Source organism: Etheostoma spectabile, chromosome 8 (assembly GCF_008692095.1).
Source record: "Etheostoma spectabile isolate EspeVRDwgs_2016 chromosome 8, UIUC_Espe_1.0, whole genome shotgun sequence".
NCBI classification, from domain to species: Eukaryota; Metazoa; Chordata; class Actinopteri; order Perciformes; family Percidae; genus Etheostoma; species Etheostoma spectabile.
In genome coordinates, this window is record NC_045740.1 from 19,762,255 (window position 1) to 19,787,400 (window position 25,146).

The 25,146-nt window shown below is 39.7% G+C and overlaps 2 protein-coding genes across 8 annotated transcripts in view; both read left to right on the top strand.

Annotated features, from left to right (window-relative positions):
* LOC116693755 (mixed lineage kinase domain-like protein) overlaps window positions 1-25,146 on the top strand; it is a 525,120-nt gene that overhangs the window by 370,002 nt on the left and 129,972 nt on the right. The window lies entirely within an intron of this gene.
* Window positions 1-25,146, top strand: part of si:dkey-246g23.2 (solute carrier family 66 member 2) — a 67,315-nt gene that overhangs the window by 39,214 nt on the left and 2,955 nt on the right. For all 5 annotated transcript variants that reach the window (XR_004332986.1, XM_032523020.1, XM_032523018.1 and 2 more), the window contains one exon: window positions 3,262-3,478. Coding sequence is in view for 4 of the 5 variants with exons in the window: in XM_032523020.1 (XP_032378911.1) it covers window positions 3,262-3,478 (217 nt within the window). In the remaining variant the exon portion in view is untranslated. The remainder of the gene's footprint in view (window positions 1-3,261; window positions 3,479-25,146) is intronic.

A 25,146-nucleotide genomic window follows, 5' to 3' on the forward strand; every position in this document is an offset into this window, starting at 1 on the left:
TTTCGCTTCATGTATGTGTATGTGACAATAAAGTACTTTTACATCAGTCACAGCTTTGCAGCATTCCACATCAAGATAGATAGATAGATAGATGTTTATTGATCCCAAGAAAATGGGAAATTCCTGTGTTACAGCAGCAAACATCGTCACAAAGCACTAAATATAAATATACATGAAATACTAGGAAAAATATACATCATACATATACATGAAATAATAATACGATAAGTAAAAAGAACAAATATTGAATAGTACAGGATGGGGGAACAAAAATGCGCAACTGCTTAAATAATATGCTAAAATGTAAATTTAAATAAACCAAATGTCCAGGTTGCATTAGTGCAGATGTGGGGTCCAAAGTCTCATCTACCACCCAGAGATGACGTGTTAAAAAGTGTTATTGCTTGTGGAATGAATGATTTTCTGTAGCGGTCCGTGCGGCATCGAAGCTGTCGGAGCCTCTTAGAGAATTAAAGTATACAAGTATGCAAGATGAGTTTATAAAGTCTCCTGGGTCCAGATGCAGGAACAATGTGTATGTTTAAAAACTATGCATATGCCTTTTCCCACAGAAACTGGAATTGGCTAAGATGAGGACATTGAATACAAGTTGAGAGATGGGTAACATTGTTTTTAGGTTGCTTGTCAATTTCACTGATGGTGTTATTATTTTTGCAGTCTACACAGCGTTCTGTAAAATGTCAAAGATGCATTTATAATTTAAAAAAAAATTATGAGTGACAATCAAATTTTATCATATTACACGTGAGCCTGAATTGTGAAGCACTTTGTAAAGTCAGTTTTATACTTTCTTTACTGGCAACATTATCTTTTAACTTCACAAGCTTCTAAAAGTGTAATTCATGGCTCAATTCAAATGGGATCAAAAAATGATTTGTCCTTTCCATACAACAGTTTTTTCCAAAATAAGATCCTAGGGGGTCCTAGGAAGTGGAGGGACTGCCTCTCTATAGAAATTCAAGGACACACGTGCAATTTTGCTCAGATAGGTGCAGCCTGTTCAGTCAGCATGAACAGTGGCATATGTTGAAGTCAGGTGCTTGGGAGTATGCAGCTCCATGCTTGAGCCCCCACACTAACTAATGTGCTCTTATTTAGCCATCAATCCTTTTTAGCTGATGCCAGCTGTTTTTTTTTTTTTACAGCTCCATTGTCATACATAAGCAATGAGAGATTGTCAATCTCACATTATGGTCCATTGAGGACATAGTTGATGAGGAAAATGTAGATGTAATGGGCCTAATGTCTCCCCTCTTAAGCTTTCCTTGGCAGCTCCTGAACCAGCTTCCAAGCTGGGAATCAGTCCTTCCAACACCAATAGAAGAGACATTGGCTGTGTTTGAAACCTGTTTTTTATTAAATAGCAAACTATATAGGGAATGGCCAAATCTAGATTTGGGACACTACATTGAAAATATCTGAACATTGTTGCGTTGGTATGCGCCGGATATTTGTGTGACGGCAGCAGGCGCTCCAGGCATCATGTAAACAGACCGAGAAGAAATCCTTTCATTCAAGGACATACAATTGTTGATTTCTCCTTCACCTGTAAAAATGTACTTCTTGTTTTTTTATGATTTCAGAAAGGAGGAGGTTAACCATTATTTTATTATAAATCTTGTTTTTCTTTTTGCCAAATTTAGTATCTGTAAATCCCCTTTTAGAAATGCTAAACCTTCCTTTGCTGCATTTAAAACCAAGCTTGACCATTATTTAGATAATATCAGATCCTCTTCCACTGCTGAAGCTTGCTATCGCTGCTGTGGTCCGCCAGTGGATTTGAGACTTTCTGACCAACAGACCCCAGTCTGTAAGGGTTAACAACACTACATTATTATACATCATCCTTAAGGGGGTACCCAGCATCAGATACCTCAGAGTACACATCTCCAACACCTTCACCTGGCCACACAACACCTTGCCCAACTTAAAAAAAAAAGGTACATCAACGCCTTTATTTCCTGAGGAAGCTGAAGAAGGCAAGGCTGGATATCAACATCCTCAGCTCCTTCTTCAGGTGTCGTGGTGGACAGCACCCGGTCAGAGGGTGGCAAGGTCTGCCCAATGGACCATCGGATGCAACCTACCAGCCCTCTACATTTATTGTTTTGGGTTCAGGTTGCTGGACCCCTGTCACTAAGGGCCTTATTTTAACAATCTAAGCGTATGGCGTGAAGCGCTTGGCGCAGGTGCGTTTAGGGCATGTCCAAATCCACTTTTGCGAGTTTGACAGCGGAAAAAAGGTCCATGCACTGGGCGCATGGTTCAAAAGGGTTGTAATTAGTGTCTTCATTAATTTATAGGTGTATTTTACTAATGTGCTGTTGAAATAACAATGACATGCTGCGCTATAGGCTTTAGACCAGGTTTTTGTTGGTCGCGGAGATAGGCGCAGGTGCATTTTAATATTTACAATGTGGGCGCTGGACGGTCTTAAAATAGCAAAGACACTTGCGCTGGGCTTTGCGTCGCGCTGCGCCGGGTGCAAAATAGGGCCCTAAGCCTTGGTTCAATTCTAATTGAATTCAAAATCACACTCGTGATAAAACTTTTCTACTGACTCACTGGTGCTGGCCACCTTCTTGACTGTTTTAGAGAACCACACAGTACGTATCAGTGGATTATAAAAGCCACGCATGATAAATAGAGTTGTGTCGGTGGAAAGATAGCTTCAAGCCAAGGGTAATAAACTTTCTAAATGTATAGCCTGGCTCCACCAAAGGCCAGATTATTTCAAAGTAATAGAAATGTAAAAGCATTCCAGTATTTCATTTATCTTTGTTCCATTCACTTATGCATGTGTGCAGTATTGATTTAATAGTGCTGTCTTTGCAGAATTTCTATGCATCCTTTTAATGGAACACTCTTATTCCTGCTCTCTCCTCCTACCGTCTTTTTCCCGCTATATCGCCCTCGCTGCTTTCAGTCTCTGCCTGTCACTCTTGCTCATTTGTTTCTATCCGCACAAACTGTAAGAACACACACACACACACACACACACACACTCTTACTCTTTCTTTATTTGATTATCTTTCCAGGCTCCTCTTTCTGCCTCTTTCCTTCAAATCCTCCCACACGTTTTCCTCATTCTTTACTTTCCTTCCTGTATCCTCTCTCCACTACGTATCACATCTTTTGAATGAAGTTTGAATGAACAATGAAACAACAATGAACAATACTGATGATAAGTACTGCGCATAAGTTCATTTGTCTCTCTGTATTGTTCTCTCCCCTCTCTAGACTTGGATTTTCGCTACTTCTGGAAGTGGAGCGCATTCGAGGACTACCTGCTCTTCTGCTTCGGCTTCACCGTGCTGTGTGCAGTGGTCACGCTGCTGCTGCTGGACTCTGCTGTGTTTGTGGAGACGCTGGGCTCCCTGGCCGTGACGTTTGAGGCCATGCTGGGCTTTCCGCAGCTGCTGCAAAACTTCCACAACTGCTCCACCAAAGGCATGAGGTACAGCCCGCTTTGAGGTCAAGCAGAGCTTTGCAGTAAGCTCATAACTCACTGTACTCACACTGGCACACAGTGGCACACTGCAACACAACTTTATTAGTGCTCACTAACACCACATGGAAAGTACTCTCATTAATGTTAATGTCCAGGAAGTGCAAGTAATTTATATTCTCAAGAACAAAATATGCTAATAAGGTCATTTATAATTATTAGAGACTTCTGTTTAACTGCCCGAATGACAAAAACTAATGAAAAAAAACTAGAAAAGGGTGATGATCATACTGTAACATAGCCTGTCTCATATAATCAATTAAAAGAAAATCACATCCTCTCCAAGAAAAATTCTGGAGAGTATTATCACATGTCACATTTGAGTAATTTCTGCGGCTTGACTGTGCTCAAGGTCCCCTTGAATGGAAAGAGGTAGTGGGAGGGAGGAGTGCAAACATAAGGTTTAGCTTGCATGTTTTACTTGTTAAGAGGTCAATGTGTACATTGATTAGCCTGTCAGGCAGGGAACTGTGAGATGAATTACGTCCCAAATAGCACAGAACCTTTTACTAACTATGATCATTATTTCCTCATTATGTCTGTTCCCCTTTGGCTGTCATCAGTGCAAAAACCATGCATAATGTGTGTGTGTGTGTGTGTGTGTTATCAGGCATCAGTGTAATGAATAAATTAAAAACAGCTGTTTATCTCACAAATAACCAACTCTCACTTTTCGAATGTAGAAGTTCACTCAACTTGGGCAACATGGTGGCCCAATGGTTGGCACTGTGGCCTCACAGCAAGAAGGTGTTTGTATGTTCTGAAAACAGCCATTTTTACGTTTTCTCACCAGGACACAGCCCCTATCAGACAGACGTAAGTTGACATGCATACCAGGGGAATATGATGCTGGTCGTTAAATTAGGATTTTGCAGTGATGTGAGATGAAATTAGCAACTCTCTTTTGGGTTGGGAGTAGTTTTTATCCATACAGTATCTTGACTCAAAATTATTTCATACACAAATGCAAAAGGACAAAATATGTTATTTTTAGAACTGCAAACCAAACACACAGTTAGTTATTGATATATCCGCGAAATATTTTTTAGATTAATCAACTAATCATATAGTCATAATAATATGATATCATATAATGAATGTCAGCTCGTTATGACGAGTGCCAATCACCAATTCCTGAAGCTTGACAAGATGTATTTGAATTGCTTGTTTTGTCTGAGCAACATAGATTTTTATTTTACTATCAAGACAAAGAGTAGCAGCAGATCCTTGCAATAGAGGAACTTGGAAATGTTTAGCAGTGTTGCTTTGACAAGACTAAGAGTCTACAGCCACGTTAGCAGCTCTGTGAGCAGGCAGTGCTTTGAGCTAAATGCTAACGTCAGCATGATAACATGCTCATAATGACAATGCTTACATGCTGATGTTTAGCAAGTGGAATATTAACTATGTTAATTCTAGTTAGTGCGTTAAGTCTACGTACAGCTGCAGTTGATGAGACTGTAATTAGTTTTGCAGGTTTTTTGTCATAAACAAAGGTAATAGGTTTTCAATTTGGGGATTTGAATATTCTTTTCTTTTTTTGCAATACTGTTGAATAACAGACTCCTTTGACATTAATGCCTTTATTAAAACTGTAAGACACGTGTTGCAGCGCAGTGTTTCCATTTCAGCTCAGTGTGAGTCTTTACTGCATTTTGCTGTCATTAACAGTTGTTTTTCTCTCCTTTCATTTGATCACACACACACACACACACACACACACACACACACACACACACGGTGCGCAGCAGAGAGAGGTAACTCTGCAGTCCGCTAGCTTGTTGCTCTTGCTGCCAATATTAACTGCTCTGTTTCAACAATATTAGGCTGAAAAAACATGCAAGCTTAAATTCATCTGTGGTGTTGTGTCAGGATTAAACTATGAGCGGGGGGGGGGGGGGATTTCCACTAGCCTCTAGCTAATTTATGCAGTGTGAACACCGAAAACCCTGTACTGCTATGCCGTCCAGCTCAGCTGAGGATGGAGAAATGTCTGTCTGAGTCATACTTGTTATACTGTAGTAGCCTGGTGTCGTTTTCAGGCGATTTAATGAAGGTAAACACAGTCACGCAGTGAACCACTGCCTCTGGCTGGCTGAGTCCTTCCAAAGTCACGCTGCTCAGCCGCCCATGCACAACATGCTTTGCACAGACAAGCTGGGTTTTGAGGAACACCTGCTGCTGTTACTGACACCCCAAATTATGTGCCTAGACTGTGACATTAACAGGAGTACCTGTTGATGCTTAGTAATGGTTACTGTCCACAGTTTGTCTTTTGCAGATACATTACTCACTTATCATCTTCTCCTTTTACAGCTTGCAAATGCCTCTGTTATTTTTTTTAACGATTAGTTCTGTCCTAGTTCACTGTATTATAAATATATATTTGTTGATTCCCCAAAGGATAAGAATACCATAGAGATAGTGTACACTTGGGAAAAAGGTACAAGGAGGTGAGAAGGGCCTTAATTGCTGAAGGTGGTGTATACACTTTTCAGTTGAGAGGCAATCATTTTCACAACAGACAAGTGATGTCAAGGTGTCATCAGCCAGGGCTTTGCTGGTTGTTCCTAAGTCTAAAGGTGACCGCTCAACTCCCTATCTGAGGATCTGGGACTGGCAGAATCAGTTACTTTTAAATCACTTTTATAAAGTTCCTTTAAAAAAAAGCTATTTATTAGTGCTGTCAAACGATTGAAATATTTAATCGTGATTAATCGCATTGATGTCATAGTAATCTCGCAATTATCGCAATTAGTCTCAAATTTTTATCTATTCTAAATGTCCCTTGATCTCTTTTTGTCCCATTATTTTTTCTCATTTTAATGCTCTTATCAACATGGAAAAGTGGATCGGCTTGCTTTGTGCAAATTTTTTTATTAAAAACAACATTGGCATATAGCCTACTGTAGTGTTCGATTTCACTCTAACATTCTCACTTGGAGTAAATAATCTCTTATTATGGGGAGAATTGGCATCCGCTGTGTGCTCGGCCATCAAGTGGTATTTCAGACTGAACGCGCTGCGATGATAGCTCAGTTCACAACGACAAAACACACAGATCACTTTGGTGTTGTCAGTGTAACCATTTGACAACTTTTAAAAAGTAAACTTTACATCCAGAATCTTATAGGCGTCCATTTTGGCGTCTCGCACTCACCATCCACTCAAACAAGTGTGTTTTGTTTCCGTTCTAGCAAGATCCGGTGTGGTGTTGTAGTTTTTCTAACATACTGGTTGTCGCAACAGCATGTGAAAAAAACTACGAAGTTTGCCAGGCCAAAAAGAACGGTAATCTCAAGAAAAAAATGGGTTTATTATCTAACTGCCCAAAAAGAAAACTGAATGCATGTATGTACGCATGTTGCGTGGAACCCACACAACAGTCTTCACATGTACAATGATTGATTACTTTCATTGCATTTTGGGTGTTTTATTCAATTTCTTTAATTTGAAAAAAATGTTTAAATGGTTTTCAAACATTACCCAGACTAAACCAGTCTCTGATATACTGAAAGTCCTCTGATCTTAAGTATTAATCAACGTGCTGTATAAAGTTAATATTAATAATAGTATTATTATTTTCCACATACTGCAGTCTTTGTTGTATACATACTTTTTCTTCAAGTCCCCTCTGTGTTTTCTCTGGAATATATTTCACTCACTACTGCCACAGCAGCTTTTGTACTGAAACACTTAACAGAGGAAAAATTCAATCAAGCCAGCACATACTGTATTTAGCCCCACATGCATCCATAAACACAAGAATTAACCTCTAAATATACTTTAGTTTTGAAGTCTTTAAGTAATGCAATATAGGTGATTTATGAATGGCATGATGTTTCTTCCTCGGTAATATGCCCCATTTCACATAAAGTGTCCACAGGGGGAACATCTGGGCTTGCACTTCCCATGAGCACACATTTAACTTCCCGTGAATATGACAATATCACACTAAATAGGGCCTCTGAGAGCCATAAGTTAGGAATGTCAATTCGCTCAACTCACATCTATGACAAAGCCCCTGCATACTCAGTGGTGTGATGATATCATAGGAGCCACCAAATGCTACACAGTTATTGTAATATACTTTACAATAATAAATGACTCTTTCAGGAGGGAAAGCTGTTATTTCAACATGAATATTTTCTATCACGCCATCAATCTCGCTGGCCTAATTGGATGAATGACCCTGCAGGGTTTAATCCACCCCATTCAGCACTTCCGTCTCTGTATGCGTCACATTTTAGATCTCTTGACCCGTGTCATGTGTACACGTATGCTCCCACTTGTTAAGCTTAAACAAACAGTTTTCCAGATGTGATGATGCAGCACCTAGTCTACACTTCCTTGCATGCTATCCCATATGAAACAGTAACTTGCTGTTCGCTCAAATTCCCCTGAGTCCTATTACTAAGATGCAATGGTGAGTGTATAGATCCATTTCATCAAGGGCTACTCACCCTCTTCAGCTCGCCCAAATGATCCCCTTCATACAGACGCATTGTTGTGGAAAAGCGGAGAGATAGAGATAGAGAGAGAGTCTCACACACACATGCACACAATAACTCAGCAGTATTATGCTGCCTGGTCTCTAATGACACTTTGTGACACATTCACACTCAGACCACTACTCCAGGGAAAGGAAGGAAGGGACAGAGTGGTGATGAAAAGATACTATAAAAGAGACGGTAAGAGAGAGAAAAAAAAACAGCAGTATTTGATAGAAAAGGGAATATACAGGGGGAATGTAGAGTGCAGAAATGAGAGAAGTCACACCTAAAGGTGAGCATCCTTTATTTCTTGCCTCATCTCTTCACTTTACTATTCACTAATCTAGGATAAAACCAAAGGTGAGCGCGCCTTTGCAGTGGCAGCTACCACTCTCAGGAAAAGTCTTACCGTGGTTATAAAAAACGCAGAGTCAGCCGATGGTTTTAAGAAGCTGTTAAAAACTTTTTTGGGTTACACTTTACTTGAAGGTATCTACATAAGAGTGACACTGTCATGAACGTGTCATAAAACATTATAAACAAGTCATAAACGTTTATGACATAACCCTTCTTTTAGTAAGTGTCATTTGGTTTTGTCATGACAAGTTATGGTTATGGTTAGGGTTAGGGTTAGGGTTAGGGTTATGGTTGGGGTTAGGGTTAGGGTTATGGTTAGGGTTCATGTGTCATCACAGTGTCATGTCACTCTTACGTAGAATACTTCAAGTAAAGTGTTACCCTCATTTGTTTCATATGCACTTTGTCCTGTAATATGTGTTGTGCCTCCTGGATAGTTTATATTGTTTTATGTTTGTGTTTAATAATTACTGTTTGCCTTTTATTTTCTATTTTTTAATTAGTATTATTATTATTCACGTTAATGTTTGTTTTTAGTCATATGGCTTCCTCCCGTTACAGCACCTTGTAACCATGGGTTTGAAAGGTGCTTTATAAATAAAGTTTCCCTGCTTACTTACTTACTTACTTACTTACTTACTTACTTACTTTCTTACTAACTTACTAGACTTTAGGATGCTGTCACATCTAAGCTGTTTGCTTCTGTTCAAACAAACTGCGGTGGATTTGCACATTACGGTTGGTTTAGATTTGAAAAGGCGTGTCTCTCCATCCTTTACATGTTTTTTCATATGAGATATGTGATTTAGGCATGAAGTCAGAAGCTAAAGCACAACTAGATTCCCTTAACCCTTTTGTTGTGTCCCGTCAAAATTGAAAATCAACACTTTTGTTGACGCTTTTTAATCAATGTTTTTAACTTTTTCTTACATTTTTGTCCCTTTTTCCAACACTTGTTTTGTCACTTTTTTTGATGTATAACACTACGTAACGCTAACTTGTTTACTTTAGCTTACAGTTATTTTTGGAATTTATGGTCAATAAACCTCATTTTAGGAATGTATACCTAATGTGGGAGTTAGAAAAGCAGAAATTAGGAATTATTTAGACTAAAATTAATTGAATGGATGTTGATGGATAATCACAGACTGGAATATGTCAACTTCTACTCTATACTATTTCAAAACCACTTCAATTTTTTTTCTTCAAATACTGTAAAATTAAATAAGACACCCCAAAATTAATAAAAGTAGAGATTTGTACTTGCCAAAGAGCGTTATGTGCAATCAGTCATGTTATTTTGGGTAATTTAAAAGAACATTGATATAGGCAAAGGGGTCAATTTGACCCGAGGACAACATGAGGGTTAATCCATTCACTGATTGTGGGAACTGTCAAGGAAACCCCCTCCCAAACAATCCATATAGCAATCTATATGATTATATCTTAATCATTAAGTAACCATAGGGCCAGACAAAAGTCATCAGGTGAAAAAAGGTTAAAACAGGTGCCGTGCTTGTGTCCTCCATGAATTTAGGCAGTTCTTCTTCATAGTTCTTTTTATTTCATTTTACAATGTACAAATATTAAAACAAACACAGAAAAAACAACATTCCCAGCCCACACCTCACATACCCATGCTGTTACTTGATAAATAAAAGACTCTGGTTAATAGAGGAATATGCAACGTGGTATGCAGAAATATTACAGTGCAAACAATGCGAAGACAGAGCGCAGAGCACTAAGTATTGAACACTGACGTTGAGGTATGAAAAGTCATTAAGGCACAACAAGCAATGAGTATTTGGCAGTTCTTAATAAAGAAAAGGGAGACATAGCAACCATCTCTCCCTCTTTACCATTACTGAAGCGCCTGCATATTACATGCATGCATTTACAAGAAATTCAGTGTATTACATGCAGTTCAGTCAAAGAATAAAGACGTTTTTTAGTTATTCATTAACCCTCCTGTTGTCCTCGGGTCAAATTTGACCTCTTTAAAAAATGTCTATATCTTTTTAACCTAATTTCTGCAAAAAAAATGGATTGGATTCCATACAACACTCTTTGCAAATACAATTGATCACTTTCATTCCTGACTAAACTCATCTCTATGTTCCTTTGATCTTAACTATTAGTCAAAATAATTCATAATTTTTGCTTTTTTAACTCAAATATTAGGTATAAGTCCATATAAATGAGGGTTATTGACCATGAATTCCAAAAAGTACTGTAAAACTAGGGGTAGTAAGGTAGTGTTTGAAAAAGGGATTTTTGTCAGTTTTTGACCGTTTGAGCAGTGAGTTTTGCTGTCACCTGCTTGCCAATTGAAAGCACTTATTACTCAGCTAGAAGCTTTAATTAAATGGTAAAGTTGCGATTTGTTTATATAAAAAACTGTGTGTTTTTGTGCGCGAGTGATTGCTCAGCGCTCCCTGCTCCGCTGCCTGGGGAGCCCGCCTGTTTTTCTCTTCCCTCTCATTAAACTTGATCTGTTTCACCTCCTTTCCATTTCTCCCCTTTCAGCTCTGCAGCAAAGCAACTTTCACAATGCCACTCAGTGTCATGGAGGGGACACTGACGGTGGCAGTCTGTGTGTCCCGATGACTAAATGGTATGCAGACAAATACAGATACAGCACTGATAGGGATTTCCTTCTCAAAAGATGTTTCCTTTCCTTAGACAGTTCCCGTTCTTTTCTCTACTCTTCTCTGTCCATCTTAATTCAGTTTACTGCTCTTTACTGTCATTGATGTGACAAGCGTATTCAAACTACCTACATTCAGTGAACTCCAGTGAAAATAATAGAATATATACAACAACACCTGTTGCATTATTGCGTGTGTGTGCTGCAAATTCAGCTCCCCTCTTTATGTCACTCTGTCTCTCACGCACCTTCACAGCTAGCAGCTTGTTTCCTGCTCTCAGTTCTGAGTAACACCCTTCAGGCGTTAATGGTGGTCCTATTATCATGTCCCTTCAATTGCAGCCTTCTGGTAGTTTCACAATTCTCCTGAGGCTGCCATTACCTTTCGAACAAAGGGACAGCACCTTTATAGCCTGGTCCTGGAGGATTTCATTCAGATGCTGTGAAGAACTCGACACACTTTGTGACTTGTGAAACTGGAGTTGTGTGTCCCAAAAGGGAAAACGTGGAAGCTGAGTGTGAGGACATTGGCTGTATACATGGTACATGAGTGCAGTGTTCTAGAGATGGCATCAGTGGGTGGAAGAATATTTGATTATTGTCTATGACCGTTCATTTACTACATTATCATAATACGCCGGATGTGCCTTGCTTTGCAAAACATGGTTTGTTTTGAGAAACAACATCAAAGCTCGAGCTAGCTAGCTACACGCTGAAAATGGCACGTTTTGAGGACATTTGAATGGTGCATCAAGGAAGGCCTGCTTGGTTCTTTTGGGGAATGATTGTAAAGATTTACAAAGAATTTGTTTACGGCATTTACTCTCTAACTGGGACATTATGGGACCGATGTGTGGAGATTACTATGGACAAAATGCACGCAGCGATACATTGGTAAAAACAAATTACTTGTAACTATCTATCCAGCTAATTGAAATAGCTCACGTTACTGTATCGTGTAAACAGTTACCTTCATTTAATATTGTACTGTAGCATGTTCTTTTGCGGGGTGCAAATGTTTCATCAAAACAAGTTCCTTCCCGAGACTAATTTGCAGAGCCACCGTCTCTGCGTCTGGAGTTTAGCGCCGCCCACGATGATTGTGATTGGTTTAAAAAACTGCAAACAACACACAGCGTCTTTTTCTCCTATCCCAAAATGTATGCGTGGTGTAGTCATAGGTAGGTCTGGCAAGCAGAGACTACTGAACTTCTAACCTTACCTTACACCAGTTGCAAAAGCTCTAAACATTGATGAATCAAATTAAAATTCTTGATGCAGAGGTATTTAATTGAAATACAGTACATATCCACGACATTCCACTTTCAGGATTGCTTTCGTTCTGCCAGAAATTCCACCGGATGTCACTCTTTTAGGATGTCGGCTGATTTATGATAGGCCTCATAACTGCTCCTCAGATCTCTGCAGGGTAAATCCAGACAGCTAGCTAGACTATCTGTCCAACCAGAATTTTTTGTTGCACGAGTAAAACAACTTTTGAACATACACGTTCCACCAAAACAGGTTCCTTGCTTAGGCTATTTTGCTGAGGCTCCGCTCGGCGATTAGCACCGCCCAAGACAATTGTGAAAGGATTAAAGAAATGCCAATAAACCAGAGCACGTTTTTCTCCCATGCCAGAATGCTGTGTGGACTAACCAGACCCTTCTCCGCAGTGCTGTGGAGGAAGGTCTGGCATTGCGAGACTAATTTAAAAATCCTGTTGTCATTCAAATTGTTAGCATTTTCTTTAGCTAAACTACTTGTGAACCAGTTGCTGGCACCCTGTCCTCTATTGCCTCATTATTACGCTGGTAAGATGCTTTGAGGTGCGCTCAGATTTTGTTTCTGAAACAACCACATGCATTTTTACTATATCAGTGATTAGAGGAGTTTGGTCTGAGGTGGCTGGACCGTAGTGTATAAAAACACAGCTGTTATAATTATTACAATAATTCAAACGCAAAACTCATTAAAACTCCTTTGGTGTGATGATGTGTTACCTTACTCTGTTTTGAATCATTGTAAATTCCATATCTTGGGTTGATAAACTGTTTTTTGATTCAAACAAGCACATGTTTAGACTAAAAAGCCCAAATCTTAGTAGATAACAGGAAGTGGGATGGATTTTCTCGATGAACACTGAAGGTCTTGAACCGTGTTTGTGGCTTTCTGTGTGAGATATGTGTGTATGCATGGCATGAGTTTGCACATGCCTTACTATGTGCTCACATAGTATAGTGTTTAAGCAGAGCACATATAATAGTGTTTTATAACACAGTCAAAGCCATTGTATTAGTCCGTGCAGTTGCTCTCACTGTGAAAGTAGAATTTCTGTCCTGGGGAAAAACAAGACAGGAGATGGTGTTGTGAAAACTCACATTTTATTCTGTTTCTACAATCCATGTTTGGGATTTAGAGAAGAGGGAATTGGTCTATGTATTATTCTTATTTGTGGAATAAACAAATAAAGTAAGATGCCATGCACGTTTAGGTGCATTTGGAAACACATTTATACAAGTAAGCCTTCCATTACAATACCCTATGGTTTTCTGTAATTGAACTCATGGTAAATGTCAAGGCTTAACCTCAGGACAAAACTGAAGCAGAGCTATGTAAAGCCCAAAACACACTGGCCACACAACAGCCATGCCAATTATTTTTTTGTAAACCAACACACACGTGCAACAGTGAAAATTGGCATTGTTTTCAGACTCTTCCTGGCTCCTCTAGCTTGTCTTCCTCCCATCAGAATGGTGGAGGGCAAACTTATTGTAAAAAATACATCAAAAAATACATTTTCTGGTCCTGGTGTTCTTCGCTCACCAGGGGAATTCAAGTGAAACAACACACAAAAACTCCTGAACTCATGGCAGCCCTGCACTTTCAGTGTATATGCTTTATATTATTCTTGTATTATAGCAGGCTTAGCTTTTGACTTGGCAGCAGAAAAACAAGAGTGGAAAATATAACACAGTGCCAAATGTTTGTTGCACTGTTTTTCAGGATTTAATCATCTCAGAGTATTTTTGAACTCTTTCACTGTCTTCTCATGAGCTACTTGAGCACTTTCTTTAATGAATTTTGCAAAAGTATCTCAGGACGGGTGAAGACATGAAAGGGGAGAGAGAGGGTTAATGACACGCAGCAAAGGGCTGCAGGTCGGAGTTGAACCCGGGCCCGCTGCGCCGAGGAGTAAACCTCTATATATGGGCGCCTGCTCTACCAACTGAACTATCTGGGCGCGCTGGAGTGTCAGTCTTTTTAAGCCCCCCTTCCAGAAAAGAAAAATCACTCCAGTCCTTCCTACCTGTAGCAGATGACCAATCATAGAAGGCCGTAGAAGACCGTTCGGTGTTGCGTTACGTAACACCAAAGTGTTTACATTGGAGCATTCAGAACAGTGGGAAATCTGAACGTTTTTGTTCACGGGGATTTCTATGAAATCGGTTTACCTCATTTTTTGAAGCTCTGGCCACTTTTAACATGAAGATCCGACATTACATTAACATTAGAGATATGACAAAAAATACGGAAAAGCATAATAGTTTACCTTTAAATGAGGCTGACATAAAAGTAACATGTACGACCCAAGGTTCTGTAGTCTTAAACTGTTGTCTTAACTATACAGGTACCAAACCTTAAAAATGTAGATCAATAGAAAACAAAAGATAAATCTGCAACTCAAACATTTTGGACAGAGCTCGTCCTCAGCATATAAATATTTCTGTATTATTTAGAAATGTAGCTCCCCATCACAAGATTATCCCATAAATAGCTGGCTCACATGATGATGTATGAGGTGTTATCATTAAACACAATAGTCTGACCTATCGTGACGTATTTTCTGTACTGGATTGCTTTGCTAGCCTCTTTGATGAACCAAATCTAACATAGGAGACGGCAACGTCTCCCCGCCGGTCGGACTGCCTGCTAGTTTGGGTGGAGTCGTTTCCTGTAGTCTGCGGCCCAACAGGTAGAATAGGTCTCCAACCTAATGTTACCGAAGTGTTCAACCATCAAACGTGCTGTTTAGATGAGAACGAGATGAGTGTATGTCTAGTTGTTCCACGTCCCCGTTTGCTCAGCGCCGTTAAATTGCATGTATATTATATTTATTTATATTTTATATTTAAATATTCATTCACCTGAATAATTTATAATGACAAATAAATGATTCTGATGAATTAATATTTCAAAAATAAAAACAACCATGACCACCAGTTGGTCAATCATGTTATGGGTGTTGGCACTGCATAGTTTGTCCACCAGAGGACGCTTTACAACGTCCCTGTTGGCAACACAATTTTTTTTTTTTTATTGTGTTTTTTTACAAGTTACATATCTGAAGTTTATATTTTTATACATTTTTTTTATCAGAACCTTAATATATTTTGATGTTCCTCTGTTATCACATCATTTTAGTGAGCACTCATAATAACTACAAATAACTAATCCGTGAAATCTGTTGTTTGTTGTTTTGTTACACGTTTTTGGATTATTTTTTTTTAAAGTATATATATCGGCCAATATATCGGAATATCGGATTTTTAAATAACCAAATATTGGTATTGATATCGGCCTTAAAAATCGGTCGGGCTCTAGATTTAATGAATATAATGAATTAGCGGTCACCATTTATGTGGACTATTATGTTTAATGCATGTTTTTAAATGTGGACCCCACAGCTAATGGGGATCTTTTAACAAGCTAAACTAAACCAACAGGCCATCTCATCTATTCTGGCTTGTTTACATTCTCTGAAAAAATATCCCTAAGCGAACTCTGTGTCATACTCCCTCTCCTTACCTCCGCTCTGCTTCATTTGGTGAAGTAGAATCCATCTCTTTCTGGCAGGTTGGGAACTTTTCATTGTTTTCATCCTTGTGCGATCGATCGACATGCATAATTCATAGTTAGAGCAGCTCGGTTTCTCTCTTGTTGGGCCCTTTGATTTTCATCTCTCTATCTGCCCCCCCTCAGGGGGAGATACAGCCCCGCTGCTAAATCACCTCGCACACAAACCCCTAATGTGTGGGCGCACACATGTGTATACAAAGATACACAAGTGTGGTCACACATATCAGGCCAATGCACCCATGCATGGTTGTGCTGAAAAAGAGATGGAAGAGGGGATTGAATCTTTTTGAAGCTTGAAACATCATCCATTGCTGCTCCAATGTGTCTCTTTCTGTAGAGTTGTGTATTAGTATTATCAAGCGATCATGAGGAATGTTTACCCCAACAGGAGACTTTTAAAGTCTCACTTTCAAGTGGGTCTAAGGAAGTATTTTACCGCTAGAAAGAGGGTCTTTTTTTTATAAAACTGGGCTGTCTATGCAGTAGAATGGTGCAAACATTTTTTTTTATTGGTGTTACATGGCTGGAGAAAACAGAGAAAAGGGGCTGTGGCATTCGCCTTTGCTCAAAAGGTTGAACACCTACAACTACCCCAGTGCACTGCACCAAAACCACTGAACCATCCGGCTGGTGGGTGGCGTAATGCGAGCACGTCCGTATTGACACAGAAAGCAACATGGCGGCCGGCTGGTGATAAACAATCTCATATAACGTTTAAAAATATGTTACTGAAAATATTTTAGGCAAGAAATAGGCAATACAGTAACAGAATCTTGTGGTGTATATCTGATCAGCACCGTCTAGTTTTATCGTTTTATCTGACCTCAGTCTGATTTTAAGGGGGGGGGGGGGCTCTCTCTCTCAATAGTTCTATAGTCTTTGTGTCCATATGTGGAAGTTGTAGTTTGAGCAACAGCCCAAGAGCCCATGACATTTTTTAGCTAGGAGGAGAGCACAGATCTGGGCGAGATGGAACAAAATTTACCATTGTTCATTTACAAATACTACCCACATCTTACCGATACAAAGCTGGTTGAAAATCAGCAAATTATTACTCTAATTTGTGATCAGCTGCTCATTTATTTTCACAATAGTAGTGGAAAATGTGTCCACCGACATACCTTTGGTCACAATATGTTTGTTCTCAGTCATGAGAAACTTTTCACCCAGTGTGTATTAGCCTTCAATAAGACATTATAATAAGAAGAAAGTGCTATTATGTCTCCATTGTTTCTGTAAATGTTGCATGACAGCAATGGCATTGACTACAAAGTGACTTTTCCATTTGTGCCCCTGACTGCAGTAATAAAATTTACACATGTGGATATAAACATATAGTATGTGCTCGGGTGCGGCAACATGACAGCACTCTGCCCTATGCCTGCAAGAATCCTCCAGACATCTTTCTTTCCAGTTGGCCTTTCCGTCATTCCTTCATCCCAAACTCCATTCATCCAGTGGTCCCTTGGGCAGTGGACAAGGTGAAAAGCAGCAAAGGAGGCTGGGTCAAGAAGATAACGAGACAACTGACAGGACTAAAGGCAGAGCAGAGAAGGGCTATTGAGGTTGAAGATTTGGAAGAAGGTTGAAGGCTGGAGAGAATTAATTGAGAAAGGGAGGAGGAGAGAATACAAAAAAAGACAGATTGCTGTACAGATAAACCAGCAGACAGGATTAGGCAGGTGAGGACAGTGGGCGATTTGCAGGGAGGTCAAAAGATGCAAAGTGGACATAGAATAGATTAAACCTAATCGAGTACCTGCTCTAATGATGTATACCTGTTGTTATAAATCAACCAGCTGCAGTAACGGAGATCCTGTAAATCTTCTAATTCTAACACCATTTTACACAGGTGTTCCTGTAATCCAGACTGAGGTATTGGGTTACTTTAGAAACCTTGGGAACTTGAATACAAAGTGAAGTGCCTACCTGTAAAGCATACTGCATATTGTGTATGGATGCAACTTCTGTTTATTCTAGCTGTTGGTTATGTTAGCATTTTGTGGAGGGACTAATTCATTTATTGTTGGGTCTGTAAATGACAAGTTTCCAAAACAATGTCTTAAAGACTGTCTGAAAAAAATCTAGTACAACTGTAACCTCTTAGTATGATCCTGTGGTATTTTGCTCCACAAAGTCATTCATCATTAAAACTGTCATGCATTCATTTTCTTTTCTTTTTTTATTTGTCAGTTAATTTTTTTTCATCACTATTAATAATTGAACCAGACTGTCCATTAGGTTGTGGAAGTTGAATATTTCCCCTGCATATGTTACCTAATAGTATACAGCACATGATTTGCTCTACCACCAATGATTGGTGCCAATACAGAATCAAATGTCTTTTTTATTTTTTTTATGTAAGAAGTGTTTAGGTTAAGGATCGGGTTGGATTAGTAGCCTGGCTTTGCCAGACTAATATGGAAATGCATATTATCAGGAACCTCTGTGTTTAATTTTTTATTTCCAATGGGCAGACCAATATGCCTCTAGACACAATTAAATAGACCTACAAACAATCAGCAACAAAACGAGGTATCTCTGAGAGTTGAAAGTTGGGGTGGTGCTCGGTCTGTTTTCAAACAAACGGCAGTAGTAGACAGTAGACAAAGATGTGTTTCGGAAAACATCTGAAATGAGAAATAGGCAATACAGTAAAAGTATTGATACATATTTGATCAGTAGAGCCTAGTTTGGTTAGGAGTTATGAAAGACTGGTGTGTTGCGCTGGACGCAGAGCACTTTCTTCTTATCTTAACCCCACAACTGTGAGATAAAAGATTGTGATTGGTCCGTCCAGGGCCTGGCTGGCTAGAAATCTGTCTGTGTGTGAGGAGCGGCCGGTGTATCTGCTAGAGCAAATGAAACTAAAATTAAATGCAAATGAAATTAGCTTGCAGATTTGTCTGGCTTTCAGGCTAGTGGATTGGTGCACAGTATAATTGATTTTAACAGTTGTAAAGGAACTAAGCACTGATTTACAATTTGATGAGCTCTATTATTCTAGACTTGCCATAAGACGCTGTTTCAGTGAATGACATTTTAACATGTATCAGGCAATTTTGCTCATATTTGGGCTGTGAAATTACTAAATTGCACACACCATACTCATTTTCTTTTAAATCTCTCTCTTTCCCACTCCCCTGTCTCTGTTTCTCTTTCTAAATGTCACTCAGCCCTGTTTCCTGTAGTAGTGTTTCACTTGTCCACTCCAGTTGCTCAGAGTAGCTAACAGCTGGCCTGACATCACTCGTTCAATACACAGCACAATTACTGCCTGGCCCACGTACAGCACAGCCATCACACCATGCAATCAGACCCCCCTTCCACCATCATTCTCTTCTGTCCTGTTACTCTCAAACTATCAGGGTGGCTTCGTTTCTCACCCCTCTCTAGATTAATCGTCCGCCCTGTCATCATTTTACTTTTACCTACGTCATCCATCTCATACCCTCCTTCTTTTTTCTTTCCACCCCCGAAGCACTCAGTTCACCATTTCACCCTTTCCTCTGTCATGCATATATGTGTGTGTGTGTGTGTGTGTGTGTGTGTGTGTGTGTGTGTGTGTGTGTGTGTGTGTTGTGTGTGTTGAGAGAGGCTGAGGTTGTCAGTCAGTCAATATTCTTAATCAGTACCGTAATAACTCCTTCTCCTTGTGGACTCTCAAAGCCTAACTCTAAACCAAGTTCAGTTGTTTGTTCAAGTCCCTTGATGAATAGTATCTCTGCCAGATGGAGCTACATGTGACTAGCATGACTGTGTGTGTGCGTGTGCGTGTGCATGTGCATGTGTGTGTGTATACACTGTAAATGTGTGTGTTCCTGCCAAAGATGAATGACCCCAAACTGGCGTGTCTCCATTCTGTTGCACTGCTGCAGAGACTGCTTTTCTACAGATGACCCCCCCCCCCCCTCCTTAATTACACAGTTAATGACTCATCCTCGTTAATGGTGTTTGCCGTCTCTTGAGCAAAGAAATTAACCAAAAGGGGGGAGCGGAGAATTTAAGAGGGCGAGGGAGGGAAGGTTAGGCAGAGAGGGTAGCAGAGAAAGACAGGGCTGAGAGGAGGATAAAAAATACATTAAGGTGGGAGGGCTGTAGAGAGGGACAGAAGAGACAGTGTTGTAAAAGTATATGTGAAATTTGAAAACAAAAATGTCAGTGGAGTCACTGAATTAAAAACTCCCCTCATATTTGTAGATTGAACATTTCTATTTTTATATCTTCTTCCTCGTCTTCACCCCTATTCAATGATTAGCAACTCTAACCAGATTTGTGTGCATGTGCAGGCTATCTTAATCGTCTTCTTCTCATATTAATTTGGTTATACAATGCAAATTAACCACCACCAAATATGAAAATATGTTTAACAGGGTAGCCATGTCCTGAGATTTTTGGCTGTCTTTACTCAGACTCAGGACATGGCTGCATTCAGTCAATTTCTGTCAAAAGATTGGTTTTCTTCAGAAAGTCAAGTCAAAAATGGACCAACCTGTGTCAGGGATGTCACTCTTTTAAGAAATAAAGCTTGAACAGGACTTTCACATTAAAAGCACACCTTCGACATCACATAGAGAAAATCTATTATTTCCAAAGGGGAGAGTGTGTGCGAGCCAAAAAGCACTGCACTGATTTTTAAAGTGCTCATATTATGCTTTTTGGGTTTTTCCCTTTCCTTAATTGTTTTATTATAATCTGCCTCTGACTGGCTAGTAGTCCTTACCTAGCTATTGTGCATGTACGACTCCCAACCAATATGGAATAAAAGTAAGATGCCTCACTCTGTAGCTAAAACAGAGAGCTCAACACACAGTTGCATAAGCTAGTTTACTGATATGGGTCAGACAATGCATTTTATGAACACTCCCTGCTGGAATGCATAGCATGCTTTTTTTTGTCTGTGTATTAAAATTGTGTTTTTTCCCATGTTCAAACGGTAGCTTGAATTTTGAATACAAAATTACAATATTTTTATTCCATTATTTTGATTGTGATATTACCTCATTACGAGTTTTTTTTAAGGATTTGTTCCAACCAGCTAGCTTACTGTGCCTTAAAACTGTACTACTTATTATTTGACTTTATCGTGATTCGAAACAGAAGCAGATAAAAGTGACAAACTTCATTCCCTTTTATGGAGAAGAAAGGAGCGGCGTAAAGGGATGACAGAGGCAATGAAAGGAAAGATGACAGTTGAGCGGTACAACGGGGAAAAGAAGAAAGTGCTGCAGTGAAAGGAAAAGATGAGGAGATGGATGAAATAAGAAGTCTGAAGTTCAGTGAAGGGTACGCTCTGTGGAACAAAAAACCTTCAGTAGAACAAAAAGCAAGTGTTTCCCCTGAGAGAGACCGGCAGCTTAGAGAGAGAGAAGTAAAAGCATGCCGATTTTAAATTAGCGCACTTATGTTGCGTTTACCCCAAAAAATTGTTAGGGGAGCAGAACACATCAGTGAGACCCAGATATGCTATAAACAAGCGCACCCTGGTCAGCCTTTGACTCTTGCTAAAGCCTGAGGTGGTTAAAACTGGAAGTAAGAGGACCACAGAGGGAGGACACTGGGATGCAGATTGGCTTTGTCTTGTTGGCTTTTTTTGATCTTACATTCAGGGTAGATCTGTTTAAGCTTTAGATTGAAATCAATCAATTAAATATTTTCTGTACTAATACTAAGGCCACTGTAGGCACAAGTAACAAGTACAAGAGGAGGGTAAATAATAAAACAATGCCCCAAAGTCAGTCAGACTGACTCAGTCACATGTCTTTTATACAGCAATATAAGTGTGCTAACATAAGCCTCCATGAGCTACTGGTCATTGTTAGTCAGTAGGGTGCACGATTCAAAACATTTCACGATTTGATATTGATTTTTAGACTCAAGATTCACTTCAAAAAACGATTCTCGAATAAAAAAAACATTCACAGTATGTCAATTAGTTATGTTGTGGAAGTTTCTGTTCAGCGAGGGAGGAATTTGTAAAATGAAGAAGAGACCTTGTTGAAACAAAAATAAAGACAGGCTAGAGACTGGATTAAAAGTTTGGATATTCGGTGAAAGAGTTTAATTATTTTCTCGAGAGAACAATCAAACAAATGACGAGAATGGCAGTTCACAATGAAACAGAGTAACAAGTGACACCACACATTCTGGTAAATACAATCAGTAATACACTTCTTTATATGCAGTGCCCCCAGAGGAAAACCAACCCTTGTTTGGAAACCAGTTTAATCTCAAACATAACAATCAGTGGACCTCAGGCAGACAGTTGGAGCTCTTACGTATTTCTGAATCTGTCCCTCGTGTGTCCAAGTGTCTTGACCGGTCATTCTATCTTAGCTAAAAAAGGACATCTTGTCTCTTGGATAGGCTCTGGTCTCGACCTGGGACCTGCTATGATAAACACCGTTCTAGGCAACTGTTTCTGTCAGGCTCCACGTCATCTATCCTTGGTGGGAAAATGCAAAGTCATAACATATCCAGTTGTCTCCTACAAAGAGATCACACTGAGGACAGATACAGGAACCAAATACTCTGAGAGGCATTGAAGATATTACTATGAATAATTAATATGAAAATCATTGGTTACATGTAATTTTCCCATTACAGTTACTTTCCCCATTTGATAGTATACATGCCATTACAAACTGAAAAAAAAATTATGAATTGATTTTTTGAATTTTATAAATCAATTTTGAATCTGTAGAGCTTGAATTGTGAAACAAATGTGAAACGATTTTTTGCACACCCCTATCAGTCACCCACCAAGTAACGTGCAGCAGAAAACCCCCTTAGTGTGCTGATCAAAGCTATGTTTTTTTACCAATTCAACTTTATCATAGGGTTGTTCTTTTGTGTAAGGAAAAGTAATTTTATATCGACAACGTTTAATTTCCGGAATTGTTTAGGCATTGTTGGAAATGCAGCCGGATGTCCCTCATTTTTGTCCGGATGTCCCTCGACCTTCCACTTTCATTGTGTTGGAATTTAAACTGTGGTGGATTTCTGAGGACTATGGTTAACTGCTCCTCAGATCTCTGCAGGGGAAATCCAGGCAGCTAGCTAGACGCTTTGAGTAGTTGTTAAGACTAGAAAAGCGCTTTATAAATACAGATCATTTACAGTTACATAGACATGTCCAAATCCTAGACTGTATAGTCTATGGTCCAAATCCACTTTTGCTAGTTTGATGGCAGAAAAAAGGGTCTGTGCGTCGGGTGCATAGTTAAAAAGGGTTGTACTTAGTGTTTTCATTAATTTATAGGTGTGTTTTGGGCATAACATGCATAAACTAATCCGAATGTTATCTCCCATTCCCTTTAAAAACCAGGCGTGTTTGTACCTTGGCGCATTGCTATTATGATGGCCTATTTGCACCTTAACATTTTTATTTTTAATCTTTTGCTTGTGTCCTGCTGCACTACCCTGTGTGTGTGTGTGTGTAACAAGCATAGTGAGTGCACTGTGCACGAGCCGAGGTGCATTTTACTAATGCGCAGTTAAAATAACAGTGGCATGCTGCGCTATTGACTTTAGACCAGTTTTTTTGTTGGTCAATGGCGCGGTGACTTTCTGCTGCATCAAGATAGCAATACGCCAAGAATTCACCTGAACACACCTCCCTGTAAGACCAGCACGCCCATGGGCGTAGGTGCCTTTGTTATTAAAACGACATGGGCGCGGGACGGGAAATTAACAACAGTGTCGGTCTTAAAATAGCAAAGACACTTGCGCCGGGCTTTGAGCCGGGTGCAAGATAGGGCCCTATCTGTCCAATCTGAGTTTTCTGTTGCAAAAATAAAACACTTTTTGAAGTGCCTTTCCGAGGCTATTTTGCAGCAGCACCGTCATTGTGTCCCGGAATGCTGTGTGGACTAGCCAGACCCTCCTGTTCAGCTCTGTGGAGGAAGGTCTGGTAATGTTAGACTTAGGAAAAGTAAATTATAATACTGATACTAACGATTACAGCCATAGGGCACATTTTTCAAAAGCAGATGAAATAGTTTTTTTGAAATTCGGTATTAGTGGAAACAGGGTCTGTGTGTGGACGTTTCTTATGACTGACATCAGACACTTGATGAGGGGAAACTCCATTTAGAAAGTGCAGCTAGTTAGCCTAGCGTGCTAGCATTGGCACTGATTTCCACATGATGTTTCTTTTCATTCGTTTTATTTGCTCAGTCATTGGAAGCTTCTGCTCACTCAGTGTGGTTTTTGTCCCACATACACAATGAGTGATCAATTTTTGATCAACATGGGCTAATACTGTAAAGAGTCACAGAATCACAAAATCAGTTTTCATTGGAATGTAAGAGGGTATAACAAACTATTTTTAGTGCCCGCCCATACAGATATTAGACCAACCAAATTACGACAACCGACATCGTCAGTCTGAACCAAACAAAGTACTGAATAAATAAACTTAAATTTTCTTCTTTTTGGCCATCTTGATTTGGACAAAATAAGTACACAGAAAAAGAAAGAAAATAACACCAAGGATGTAAATACTGATTTCTTAGCAAAAACTATTTTTCATTTTAGTTTAACTTCCTAGTGCAAATCACTCCATTTTGTGACAGGTAATGACTCAATTCAAAGTGTGTCAGTGGGGAGTTTATTGCATATGAAGGTGTCCAGGTGTGCAGCTTGACTGCCCCATGTATTGTATTAGTTGTGAGTTTAACTTCCAAACACAGCCCGTGTTTGCAGCCTGCATCAGTCTGGGCTGTTAATAACATTTCAACTCCACATGCAGTGTCTATATTTAATACATTCCCAGATATGTTGAATAATAATGCCCTGGTTTCCATGCCAGGGGAGGACTGTTTCCATGCAAATGTTTGGGTTTCTCATCGGGGCCTGAAGGGAGCCCGGGGAGAGTTAGGAGTGACATGGCTCTGCAAGGACAGCTCAAGGATAGCACAGGACAGCTGTCCCCACACTCATTAGGCTGCCTCTACCCCCATACGCACTCATCATCATGTTTTTCTCACAGAGGTCCTGCTCGTTCTCTCTGGAGGTTAGGTTGTCTTCACCCGGTCTCTCTTACTGCTTGCTAGATAAATGCTGTCCCCTGCATGCTCTCTCTCCCTCTCGCTCTCTCTCCATCACCCCTTTCTGACCCTTACAATAGATGTCTCATTGAAGAGTGATGGTCCTGCTCTGTCCCCAGGCCCAGTCAGCCTTAAGAAAAAGAATAAACGCATAGTACATGCATTCTTATGGGACTTTGGTGTACAGAGAGCAAGAATAGAGAAGGGTGC